Here is a 13,775-nt window from a genome sequence, read left to right as displayed (position 1 = left end):
ATATTTATTTATATAATTTGAAATACTATTAGTAATTGTATTTTATGCAAAACTTGCATGTTTCTTTTGAATGTGTATATTAATAGATTTTGCTCCTGACTGTTCTATAAAGTGGGAAATACTGCTTTATTGATTTTCTATCCTTCATAGCCTTTACTGTGTGCCTGAGATAACACCACCAGTTAGTTTGTGTGCTATCATTTCACCAGATATGCTTTGTACAGTTTTGGGGGTTGAAAGCCATATATGAAAACTTACAAAGCAAGGATTAAATCAGACTGAAGCTAAAGAATTTGGGCTAACAATTCATGTCTTTATATCCTGCAACTTGGAAAAACACTTGCCTGGCATAGTAGTTCAGTGTAGCTCATCAGTTTTGAAAGAGACACTGTTACATTTTGTGTAATGGAGAGATCAAGAAGAAAATCTAGTTTATGAAGAAACTGAGAAAGTCATAAAGAAATATAGAATAATATTGTTGCAAGATCAGTACGGTAACACATGTCATTTCTTTGACTAAAAGTAGTAGTTTCAGAATGCATTCCAAACCCATGACACGCTAAAAAAACCAGTGAAGAATCTTTAAGCTTGTTTACTACTTCCGAACTCTGCACTTCCTCATGGAAGGGGAAAATTAGCAATAACCTAAGAAGGAATTTGAGTTTAGTCTGCCCTGTGATATGACAAGTACAACAGAAAACAACTTTCACCCTCATACATTCAAAAATGTATTATTATTACATTTTATTCTTATGCTTTTAAAATAAAAGTGAAAGTAGACACCTCCAAACAGTATTCCAATATATGACTACACTCTAAATTAAACAAAAAAGACAGTTCCAGGCTTTCAGTGTGTTCATAGATCAAGCTGAGTTCACTTCAATTGGTTATATGAGGTAAATTGTGTCCTGCAGCTGCAGGCATCTGCAGGTTCTATTTTCCTATCTGTTAAGAACATTCACTGTAAGCAAAAGAGTAAACTGCAAGTCATAGAAAATAATCATCAGGTGTTTCACCCAAAGCATGTGAGAGTTGATCTCTTCTGATCTAATACAAAGGAAAATATTCTGGGAAGTGAGGAATTCCTCCTGTTCCCTCTCTCAGACTCCTGCAGACAGAGATTATATTGATTTATTAATTCTGTAGCTTTTTAGAAAATGTGCTGTTTTGTGTTTGTCTGAAAGAAACGTTCTTTCTTCTAGAAAGGAGTTCCTTATTTGTTTTGCTACATCTCACTGCATTTTGCTAAGACCAGGGAAGTACTGTGCTGTGAAATTGGTTTGCAAACTTAGTACCTCTGTGGCAATTGTCTATGTGATGGGTGATTTAGTACAATTGCATATTATGCTTAAATTTTCTCTTTTATAACCATGATTCTGTTTCTGTGTCAGGCAGAGCTCTTTTACTAGTAGTTGAATTTTGGCGTATTTTTCCTTATCAAACCCTTGTTTGTTGCTTGAATAAAACATTATTCTTTGGGATTACTGTCATAGCATCTGATAGCTGTAGCCTCCAGTGGATAAGAATATAAATCAGAGAGAGTTAATACTCAAAGCATTAATGTTCAGATGTATATGCTGCTACTCTAATCTGAAAAGTGTGATATTTCTGGCCTTCATCAACAAAGCTTATTCTTAGGGCGCTAAGCATTAACAACTACTATGCTTTTGTTTTAGGTGCAACTGGTAGAAAGGGTCAAAGAAGGGAGAAATAGGCTGCATTCTAATCCCAGCCTGCTTGGCTTGGGTTAAAGAAATACTCAAGGAGTATATATCTGAATTGGATGTTAAGGAACAAGGTTCAGATATTACAATGAACTCTAGAATAAGAAATTTCTCTGTCAGGGAGTAGGGAGGCCAGCAGCTCCCTAAGGGAGGGACCTGAGGCTGGTAACAGGCAGTCCCACAGGAGCCAGGTGGGGTGAGAAGTGTAGGCCTAGAGGGTGTACCCTAGAAGGGGTTCAAGCACAAGTCCATGTCATTGGGTGAGTTTGTGGTGTTAAGGGAGGTCCCAAGTTACATCTGGGAGTTCAGGTCAGTGAATCATGGTCAGGTTTTAGTCCAGTGGTGGTAAACAGAGTTGGCCACGCAACCCTGTGCCTGTCAGGCAGGTCACTAGTGATAAGAGGGATACAGGGTCAAACTGCAAAGTCAGCCCATGGGTCTAGGTCTGGATTGATGTGAATACTCTGTTTACAGGGAGTCATGGAAAAACAAGAAGGCAAGAATTAAATTGGTCTGATTTGCTTCTAGGCTGTAGTTTGGGCAGAAGAATAGAGATCATGCCAGTTGCTCCAAAGAGATGCTCTGAAATGACTTAGTATCCTCTTTGTTGGACTGATGCTAGCTGAGGTTTCTTAACCTCAGACTGAATACCTTTGCTAGATCTACTGTGGCTTTGGAAGACCTGTTGTAAAGGATTTTCAAAAAGAATAGTAATTTATAGATGATTTTTTGTTTTTTGAAATTTGTAACTATTTGTAACATGAGTAGTGTAGTTGAATGTGACTTGAATATTCCAGTTTTGTGTAATAGTATTCTTAACACAGTAACCGATTTTTTCCCAGTCTTTTGGGCATTTCACAGTAATGTCATTTGTTACCTTTTGATTTGCCAGCTCATCAGAATACTTGACAGAATTCTTTTTTTCCAAATCCTAATTTATATTTTCTAAATAAAAGTAATGGTTTTTCTTTGTTTATTAGTTAATATTATTTGTACTTTATCACTTTTGCCTTTACCATTAAAATCCTCTTTGTAAACAGGATTAGATCAAACAACTGGCCACTCCAGCAACATGAGCATAGAATAGGATTTACTGGAGACTCATGCCTTCTGGCTCAATGGCTAGAGATCAAGTCAGATGCATCCCAAATGCACAAGGATACCTGCACTTAGCCATCTGACCTGTGCCCCTGCTGTTTGCTGCATTGTTGGATAAGCTTTTGGCCATTGCTGACAGTGCTGAGAAGTGGCTTCATTCAGTTGGCCATGTTTCATTGATGAGCATAAGTCTCATGATTCAGTTAAATTCATTTTTGTTTAAAATTATATTTCTTACATTTTCATATTAATTGTTTTTTTGTAAACAACTCTGCAACAATAAGTAGTATACTAGCAGATTATATAGAATTTAATAGTTAATGTGAATGACAGTAGAATATTAGGGCTATAATTTTACCATAGAAATCATTACAGTGAGTTCTCTCCCAGTTCAGACAATCCCCGGATATATGTAAATCACTACTCTTTCATAAGCTCAAACAAACCTTCTGACCTCAACGATTATTTGCTTTATTCCAGGTGCACTCTGCACTTAACTAATTTTATTCTGTAATGATTTACTTGGATTTTTTATTTTGCCATCCAATGGATAATCTCCAGTTGATTGAGTTGTTTTTTGAAGTAGGAATATATCTACTTATTAAGCAGGCTTCTGTTTTATCTATGACATCCTAGTTTATAGCCCAGGATCAGTTTTTTCATTTCATTTTCTTACTTAGTCAGCATCAGAAACAATATGGAGAGTCCTAAGTGTTATCTTGCATATTGCTTTTATTGAAATGCATCTGGGATTTCAGTGGAATTTTGTACTCTGCTATAACTGCTTTGTTTGTGGTATGTCTGTGTTAACATTCAGGTCATGAATATGGAATGGTATAATAAGAAAACTTCACGTGATGAAAGATTCTCAGGGGTTCAAGGCTTTTGCTAGTCATGGTCCATTCATGGCTACTCTTCTCCCAGTGGTCATGTCAGCAGAATGCAGCAAAAGTTCAAGAATGAATACTCAGTCTATCTTTAGTGAGGGATATTCCTCAGGTGCATCCCACTGTCTTTTGAATCTTCTCCGTTTCTTCTCTAGTTAAGCTGGGAATTAATATGTTTTCTATCTGCCTTCTAGTAGTGTGAACTATGTGAACAAGGATTTTAATTTCTTCCTGTTTATATCCTCTATATCTTGTAAAGTTTAGAGACATCTAAGTGTTCAGAAAATTGACCAGTTTTCTTTGTGCTCCTTCCAACAATCATATTATTTATCTTAGAGCCTTTTCCCAGTTTTTGGGCATTTTTCCATGTCACTGCAGGTATACATTATGGAGTTAAGATGCCACCTCCCTGCTGATTCTTGTTGAAAACTGCTTTCCTGAGTAATTCTTTGTACAAGATGGACCTACCTTTGTTCAGTTGTCCTCTGTGCCAGAACACCACCTTGTGGAAAAGGAAAGCAGAGCTTTATCTTAGAAGGATTGGAAAGACCTGAACCTCCAGATCCTTCTCTTTTACGTCTGTGTTTTTCAGTTACCTTTGAGAAGCTCTGGGTGATATTTGCCATTGCTGTTTCTGCCCTTATGAATGACCTTCATGGAATAAAAATCAGACGGCTGAAAGAACCTCAGCACCTTAAGTTGAAGTAGTGACAGAGCTTAAAAAGTGTGTTTATTTAATCTTCTTACATTTATTGTTGCATTAGGGGGATTATACTGCTTTAATTAAAAGTTACTAGGGTTTTCTGTAATGAACCTAAATTTGCAGATATTTATAGTTGAGAGAAAATGTTTCCATACAGAAATTTGGCATTCAATGTCTCAAGCTAAATGGTTTGGTTTTCCTTTTTCTATTTCTTTTAAAAATACTCTTTGGCTGCATTCTGTTTTGAGAGAGGCATTTTTTTTTGTGGTTTTATATGCTTTTTGTGCTCCCTTGGCAAGGCTTGATACATGGAAAAACAAGTTTTCCAGGCTCTTAGTCTTTTATGTCAGCTATTTCCTTTTTGATATTTAAAACATGATACTTTGGTGGTCATTACTTTTTAACAGAGACCCTGTATTATTCAATAAGCAGTCGACCCAAGTATTTGCCATTACTACTTTTCAAATATTGTTACATAAAAATGGTTCATATAGTTCAATCTAGTAAATATTTTTCCTGAAACATAATTGTATACCTGACATGTTTAGTGGTACTAAAATTGCTACTTGTGTATTCCTGCAAAGTTCAGCATTTCTCATTCATGTAAAATATGAAAACTGGTTTGCATTTTTCTATTTATTTCTATTTTCTAATTATTATCTGTAGGGCATTTAATGCCATACTTAAAGGTGTTGAAATTTTCCTAAGTTGGTCCTGTTGGTTCAGAAAATCATTCCTTTTACCCAAGGGTGTGGTATACATTTGAAATGCTCTGGTCAGAGTTTGGGGAAATGAGTCCTAGTCATGAAGCCCTAGTCCTAGTTGGGGTCTGATGCCATCCAGATAGTAAACAGAGAAGTGTTTTAACTCTGCTTAAGTTCTTACAGCCTTCAGTGTGTTCTGTGCACTTGAAGCTTCTCTAGTGAGTGTAGATGGCATTGAGCCTGGCAGAGAATATGACTCGTGGCTCAGGTGATTTCTTCAGATGTTATTTAAATAATGTCCAGATATTCTGCAAATGCAGCACTCTAATCAGAAATCTTCCTAGAAAGTGGACTCTCCTTTTTCTTCCCAACAGCTTTGCCAAGTACATATTTCCTTCTCTCTTGGAAGAATGTCCCAACCAAGTATTCATTCACAGGACAGGTGAGATTCCAAGGAGTTCAGTCATCCTTGGATTCAACCTGGGCTACAGCATAGAAAAATGCTGGAATCACTTTAGCAGAAGATGGTACACACACTCTTATAGTCTCCAGTTTGTTTCTCTGTTCTCTCCAGCAGAAATTGACTGTAAAATGTATAAATGTTATACAAATACATAGGGACCTGAACCTAAGTATTCTGCCTGTCTTTGATTTGCTTGTTATTTGAGCTTCAGCAATGCAGCATAAGAGAAATTATTAGTTATGCTGGGGAGAAGGATGATCAGAGCAGAATGTGTGAGATGAATAAGAAACTGGCTGAGGAGGAAATAGGAGATAATGTTGAAAGCAGATTTATTAGACTGGAAAGACATTGCTGGTGGAGTTCCTCTTTCTTCTTAGCATCTTTCTTCTATAGCATTACTATAATTTTTTTGGAGATAATACATATTTGTACTGAAATAAGGTAATGATAGTCCAAAAGTTTTCACAAGAAAGGATGAAGGTGCTAATATCTGCTGATAATCGAAGGTCAGGAGACATTTTCAGTACAACATTGGATGCCATACAGGAGAAACTGAGTGACATTGAAGATAGGAGCAATCAATGTACCAGAAATAAAATTAGATGAAATATGATGCAAAACAAGACTCCTCTGGACTTGGAACCAAGAAGTTTACTCTAAGCTGTTAGTTCATCAGCTTGAAGAGTGTACAGATTTGTTTATAGTACTGCCTTGAGTTTGCAGTATGTGGGAGTCATTTCCTATGTGGTTCTCAGTGGTGTTCTCACTCCATGAACAGTGAATTCAAGTTGAGTCTGACTAGTGAACAGGAATGCTATAGAGAAAATCAGGGGCTGAGAGGCTTGGACTATGGTTCAAAGAGATTGTGTATCTGTAATATCACAGATAGAAAATAAAAACCAATACTTGAATGACTTTATGCAATATCCCCTCCAGACTTTTCACCCCTATGAACTCCAAGGGCTGTGGACATCACCTGATGTGGCTGTAGGAACTGTTTTGAAAAGACAAGTACAGCTCTTGATTTTCACAAAATTTTGCCGCAGTAGGCACTAAATAGGATCTACAAGATTTGGCCTAGAAAATCAACGCTTTTGCTCTCGAAGTGGACATTTATGGACATTTTTCATGCTCTAAATTATGCTTTGGTTCACATAATCTATTTTAGCTCTCTTTTTATTTTCCAGCTTCACTCATAGCACAGCTGTGGCATTTGTCTTGCAACAAGAAGGATCTGATAATCATGAAATAACCCAGATTTATGCCTGTAGTGCTGAAGCAGTGCCATATTTGTGAAAATAACTTAAGAGGAACAATATGCAGCAGATGTGAAGGTTTTACCTTCACATTTAAGTAGGTTTATACTGTCAGTGAGTGTGGGCTTAGCAGGACCTGACAGAGTTTCAACTTACCAGATGTTCCATGTGATCAAATAGATGCTATACAGCTGTTTCCTATTCTTTTTACTGGGCTCAGATAAATACACAGTAAATGGTCTGAAATGTATTTATTGCATTTTGGCAAGTCCTGCAGAGAACTGCCCACAGGCACCAAGAATGCAGGGAGAAACCGAGGGTGCTCATACGCATGCTCGTTTTCTATTACTGGGGAGAAATTAGCAGCCATTTGGTTTAAACAACTCTGATGATACTAGTCAGGGGGTTTTCCTTTGATTGTGGACATTGTGAGATTAGTGGCTGTATTTACAGATTGTCCCCAGTCTGGGAGAACGGTTACTCCCACAGGCAGGAGCTGTCCCCCTGTGCTGACAGTGTCACCCTTCCAGTGGTGTTAAACTCCCAGGAGAGGTGGTGGGGATTGGAGCAGCTGTCCTGCAGGTAGCTTGTGCTAACCCAGCTCAGGCTTTCAACACTGGAATGGAGAACTGGTTTGGCTTCTGTCCTCAGTGCAATACAGAAAACAGGGGATTTCCAGAGCTCCTGGCAAAACTGCCTGTGTCTCTCCTGTCCACTCCTGAGCATGGACAGTGTGCCCCAAATTAGCCATGGGCTGTGTTTTTCAGGGCACACAGCTTTTGGTTCAATCCAGCCAACTGCTCTGAACTGTTCCAGGACTTCTAGGCCCAGTTTACATTAACTGCCACACATGTCAACTTGATTCAATCACAGAGCAGCTAAATAATAAAAAAGGAAGTTTCATTTCCCTTCACCTGCTTTCCTGTTCTTATTCCTCCTTCCTCCCCCTCCAGTTCCCCATGCTCTCCTTAGCCCTTTGACCTTACTGCTGCCTTCCTTCCCTCCTCTCCCTGTCAGCTTCCTGCCTTTCCAGAGCTGCTCTTACACCTGAAAAATTCTCGTTCTTATTTACTAGAGACTTTCCTTGTTTGCCTTTAAATCCTTTTTTAAAACCTTTATCTTCAGTCAGAGAAATAATTTTCATTTTTCATTAATAATCTCTAACATTTCTTGACTGCTAAGTTCTTTTCAGATTTATAGCCAGGTCTTGCAAACATTTACAGAGAAGTACCTGTTAAGTTAAATTGAGAACATTAAGTTATAAGTTTGGAGGGCTGGATTGTTCATTGGAAAGATTTTTGAAATGGAAATATTTCTCACTGTAAAACTCAATGTTCATTTATGGTTCTATATACATTTTTAATAAACCTTTGTGATCTCAAAAGAGCAGTGGAACATTCACTAATTTCTGGTTTTAACTTTTATTCCTTAGATCAAGGTGTGGAACATGTTCTCACAGATTTTTAAATGTGCTGACCAAACGTAATGTTGACAATATGACTTTATACCCAGAATCATATGAAAGGACAAGTACAAGCTGTACCTTTTGATCTTGGTGTTGATCTTAATTGTTTTATTTTTCAGTACTGATTTTTATTTCAGGAACCTCAAGCATCTGGACTGCCTGAGTACATAAAGATTGTAGAAGTTGGGCCAAGGGATGGATTACAAAATGAGAAGGTAACTTTTCTCTTTTTTTTTTTTTGACGTGGATGTTAGCGTTATTTTCATTGTGTAGAACATGTACATCCTGCTAATTATGTTTCTTTCATACATCTATTTTCATATTGATAACTTACCTTTATATTAGAATGAAAGTGTATTCCTATTTGCTCAGCTTTTAGATCATACATTTTCTTTCTATTCTTGGCTAACTAGTCTTTCTGTTACTCAGCATTTAATTTTACTGGAATTTGTCATGTCAGTCAATAACATTCTGCTATGACATAATTGGTAAACAATGGCTATCTTTGTAACTTGTGTTTCTGCTTCAAGTGTTAATGTAGAAGGATAGTAAAATAGGTTTTATCATGTTTCCTGCTGAAGAGACATGGGAGAAAAATATTACTCTTTTGATAGCATTATTTGCCTGAAGGCTGGTAGAAAAGCATGGAAGAGGATTGAAAGAGATTATAGGGTACATGTATAGAAACAGTCATCTATTTCCACAAACAGGAGGATAAGCTCACATATATCATTGTTACTGATACCAGAGATGCTAGTGGTATTAGCAGAATAGTTACTCTGCCCCAGCTGTGGAGCTTTTTTCCTCCCATTTTTCACTGGTCACACTGTTAGTATTTCCTTTGTCAGTTCTTGTTAGTTTGGTGTTTGGTTAATAACAAAAAATGAGGCCAAATCTCTAACCAGTTAGACAGAAGCGCTTCCTTTTGTGATGGACAGAGAATGGAGTGATATCATGTATACTGCCCAGTATCTTCCTTATACTTCCTTCTGTCAGGAAACAGGAGAGTTATGGGAAAATGTGTAAGAGTAGTTCATTATTTTATAAAAAATATTGCTTACATACACGGAGTGTTTCATTTAAAAAATTTTCTTATGTATGAAATACTTTGCTAAAGTATGTCTCCATGTCTATAGGTGATCGTCCCAACTGATATAAAAATTGAGTTAATCAACCAGCTTTCCAAAACAGGCCTGCCTGCAATAGAAGTGACAAGTTTTGTTTCATCCAAATGGGTGCCTCAGGTACGTAAAATCAGCTCTATTCACAACTATTTCAATTTAAATGCCATTCCACTTATTTATGTAACATTCAGTTCTAACTAAAGATTTGGGATGGTGACACGTCATTAATATAATGTTGTTCCTACTTCTATTCTACTCTACTAAAACTAGTAGTCATTGATGTAAAAAAGAAAAGTGGTATATGTTATTTTCTTTTTCTCTAAATGAAATGTAATTTTCTACATTTGCAAATGTGCTTGGAAGATCTAAATTTGGGACTTCTGTATATGTTGTAGTAGTAAGGCACATTACTAATTTTGGAGTTCTAACACTCTATCAGTGACTTCACTTAAATTTTGAGGAATCATAAAAATTTTCTTATTATTTTTCCAAAATTAATTTTTACAATTGGTAGAATTCAGCAGAAACTTAGCCTTTCTGGCATTGGCAGCAAAACTGCATTGGTATTAGAGTGCCACATTTCCATTTGAGGCTTAAAACTGCAAATTCATGCTTAGTCCTCAAGTTTATTCTTTAGCGTGTGTTAGTGCAAATTAATTATTTACTGCAAACATGGAAATAAGTCAGTATTTATCTATGTAATTGAAGCTATTTATAAAGAAATCGCTCACTTGTTTGCTCAGAAGCATTTGAATACTTTGTATATGACAAGGAGCATGCAAGTTATTAACAAAGTAAAAAAAAAAGTCGATAAATTTGAGAAAATACTTCAGTTTTGACAATGTCTCTTGCATGTTGCATATCTGACAAAATGCAGGTAAAATTTGTCCATTTTAAAATGAGAATACAACCTGGGCCAGGACTCTATGTTAGGGTCTTTTTTGAGAAAAAAATGGTACACCCATGCTTATTCAAGAAGAAACACAGCAAATTGCTGATTTCACTACCAAGGATTAGGGTTAGGGTTCCACGTAGAGTTACGGTAAGGGTTCCAACTACGGTTAGGGCTTTGAAAAGCAAAAAGGCCAGAGCTCCAAGGACACTGCAGTTGCAAAAGGCAACCCAAGGGAATCACAAAACTGCCACAACATGCCTGCCTCCACTGATTTTTTTGTACCCAACCTTAGCGGTAGTCTGCTTTCACTACCTAGGATTAGGGTTAGGGATCCACCTAGAGTTACTTTTTAGAACCCACAAAGCGCAGAGCTCCAGGCACAATGCAGCTGCAAAAGGCATCCCAAAAGGAAACGAAAACTGCCACAACATGACTCCCCCACTGCTTATTCATGGGAGTCAAATTTACCCCTAGGTTACTTTCACTGCCGAGGGTTAGGGTTCCAACATGGGTTAGAGTTAGGGCTCCACCTAGGATAAGGCTTCCACCTAGGGTTAGGCTTTTTCAGACCACAAAGCCCAGAACTTCAGGCACACTGCAGCTGCAAAACGCATCTCAAGCGGAATGGAAAACTGCCACAACATCATTTCCTACCCTGCATTTTCTTTGGAAGAACCAATAGACATTGGGCTCTTTCACTGCCTAGGGTTAGATATAGGGTTACACCTAGGGTTTGGGTTCCACCTAGGGTTAGGGTTTTGAAGACAACAAAGCCCAGAGCTCCAGGCACACTGCAGCTGCAAAAGGCATCCCAAGGGGAAAGCAAAACTGCCACAACATGCCTTCCTCCACTCTTCTTTTACCTTGGAACCAGCCTTAGCCTTAGAAACTGTCTTTGGTAAGGTGTAGGGTTCCACCTAGGGTTAGGGTTCATCCTAGGGTTAGGGATTTACAATCTACAAGGCCCAGAGCTCCAGACACACAGCAGCTGCAAATGGCATCTCAAGGAGAATGAAAAACGGCGGCAACATGCCTTCCCCCGCTTCTTTTTCATTGCAGTCACTCATAAACCCAGGCTGCTTTCACTACCTAGGGTTAGGGTTAAATTTCCACCTAGGGTTAGAGTTTTGGAGACCTCAAAGCCCAGAGTTTTGACGAAACTGCAGCTGCAAAAGGCATCCCAAGGGGAACTGAAAATTGCCACATCATGCCTGCCCCCACTGCTTTTTCATACAAGGTGACCATAACCCCAGGCTGCTTTCACTGCCTAGGGTTAGGTGTAGGGTTCCACCTAGAGTTAGGGTCAGAGTTCCACCTAGGGCTAGGGTTTTTAAAACCACAAAGCCCGGAGCTCCAGGCACACTGCAGCTGCAAAAGGCATCCCAAGGGGAAGGCAAAACAGCCATAACATCACTTCCGACCCTGCATTTTCCTTAGAATGAGCCATAGCCTTGGGTGCTTTCACTGCCTAGGCTTAGGGTTAGGGTTCCACATAGGGTTAGGGTTTTGAAGACCACAAAGCCCAGAGCTCCAAGCACACTGCAGCTGCAAAAGGCATCCCAAGTGGAAGGCAAAACTGCCACAACCTGCCTTCCTCCACTCCTTTTTCACGGGAGGCAACCTTAACCCTAGGCTGATTTCACTGCCTAGGGTTAGGGTTCCAGCTAGGGTTAGGGTTAGGGTTCCACCTAGGGTTAGGGTTTTTAAAACCACAAAACCCAGAGCTCCAGGCACACTGCAGCTGCAAAAGGTATCCCAAGGGGAATGGAAAATTGCAAAAACCTGAATTCCAACCTTGCAGTTTCCTTGGATGCAACCACAGCCCCTGGGTGCTTTCACTGCCTAGGGTTAGGGTTCCAGCTAGGGTTAGGGTTCCACCTAGGGTTAGGGTTTTTAAAACCACAAAGCCCAGAGCTCCAGGCACACTGCAGCTGCAAAAGGCATCCCAAGGGGAAGGCAAAACTGCCACAACATGCCTTCCACACTCCTTTTTCACTGGAGGCAACCTTAACCCTAGGCTGATTTCACTGCCTAGGGTTAGGGTTCCAGCTAGGGTTAGGGTTCCAGCTAGGGTTAGGGTTTTTAAAACCACAAAGCCCAGAGCTCCAGGCACACTGCAGCTGCAAAAGGCGTCCCAAGGGGAAGGCAAAACTGCCACAACATGCCTTCCACACTCCTTTTTCACTGGAGGCAACCTTAACCCTAGGCTGATTTCACTGCCTAGGGTTAGGGTTCCAGTTAGGGTTAGGGTTAGGGTTCCACCTAGGGTTAGGGTTTTTAAAACCACAAAGCCCAGAGCTCCAGGCACACTGCAGCTGCAAAAGGCATCCCAAGGGGGAGGCAAAACTGCCACAACATGCCTTCCACACTCCTTTTTCACTGGAGGCAACCTTAACCCTAGGCTGATTTCACTGCCTAGGGTTAGGGTTCCAGCTAGGGTTAGGGTTCCACCTAGGGTTAGGGATTTTAAAACCACAAAGCCCAGAGCTCCAGGCACACTGCAGCTGCAAAAGGCATCCCAAGGGGAAGGCAAAACTGCCACAACATGCCTTCCACACTCCTTTTTCACTGGAGGCAACCTTAACCCTAGGCTGATTTCACTGCCTAGGGTTAGGGTTCCACCTAGGGTTAGGGTTTTTAAAACCACAAAGCCCAGAGCTCCAGGCACACTGCAGCTGCAAAAGGTATCCCAAGGGGAATGGAAAATTGCAAAAACCTCAATTCCAACCTTGCAGTTTCCTTGGATGAAACCACAGCCCCTGGGTGCTTTCACTGCCTAGGGTTAGGGTTCCAGCTAGGGTTAGGGTTCCACCTAGGGTTAGGGTTTTTAAAACCACAAAGCCCAGAGCTCCAGGCACACTGCAGCTGCAAAAGGCATCCCAAGGGGAAGGCAAAACTGCCACAACATGCCTTCCACACTCCTTTTTCACTGGAGGCAACCTTAACCCTAGGCTGATTTCACTGCCTAGGGTTAGGGTTCCAGCTAGGGTTAGGGTTAGGGTTCCACCTAGGGTTAGGGTTTTTAAAACCACAAAGCCCAGAGCTCCAGGCACACTGCAGCTGCAAAAGGCATCCCAAGGGGAAGGCAAAACTGCCACAACATGCCTTCCTCCACTCCTTTTTCACTGGAGGCAACCTTAACCCTAGGCTGATTTCACTGCCTAGGGTTAGGGTTCCAGCTAGGGTTAGGGTTAGGGTTCCACCTAGGGTTAGGGTTTTTAAAACCACAAAGCCCAGAGCTCCAGGCACACTGCAGCTGCAAAAGGCATCCCAAGGGGGAGGCAAAACTGCCACAACATGCCTTCCACACTCCTTTTTCACTGGAGGCAACCTTAACCCTAGGCTGATTTCACTGCCTAGGGTTAGGGTTCCAGCTAGGGTTAGGGTTAGGGTTCCACCTAGGGTTAGGGTTTTTAAAACCACAAAGCCCAGAGCTCCAGGCACACTGCAGCTGCA

At 40.0% G+C, this 13,775-nt stretch overlaps 1 protein-coding gene across 1 annotated transcript in view; it reads left to right on the top strand.

Annotated features, from left to right (window-relative positions):
* Positions 1-13,775, top strand: part of HMGCLL1 (3-hydroxy-3-methylglutaryl-CoA lyase like 1) — a gene marked incomplete at both ends in the record, with an annotated part of 174,807 nt that overhangs the window by 11,699 nt on the left and 149,333 nt on the right. Inside the window, 2 exons of the mRNA XM_084202550.1 lie at positions 8,438-8,515; positions 9,437-9,544. Of these exons, the coding sequence (XP_084058676.1) occupies positions 8,438-8,515; positions 9,437-9,544 (186 nt within the window). The remainder of the gene's footprint in view (positions 1-8,437; positions 8,516-9,436; positions 9,545-13,775) is intronic.

The sequence above is a fragment of the Fringilla coelebs genome, assembly GCF_963513975.1.
Source record: "Fringilla coelebs genome assembly, chromosome: 3".
Taxonomy (NCBI): Eukaryota; Metazoa; Chordata; class Aves; order Passeriformes; family Fringillidae; genus Fringilla; species Fringilla coelebs.
The sequence above is the reverse complement of the archived record's forward strand: the minus strand, read 5'-3'. Positions and strand labels throughout refer to the sequence as shown.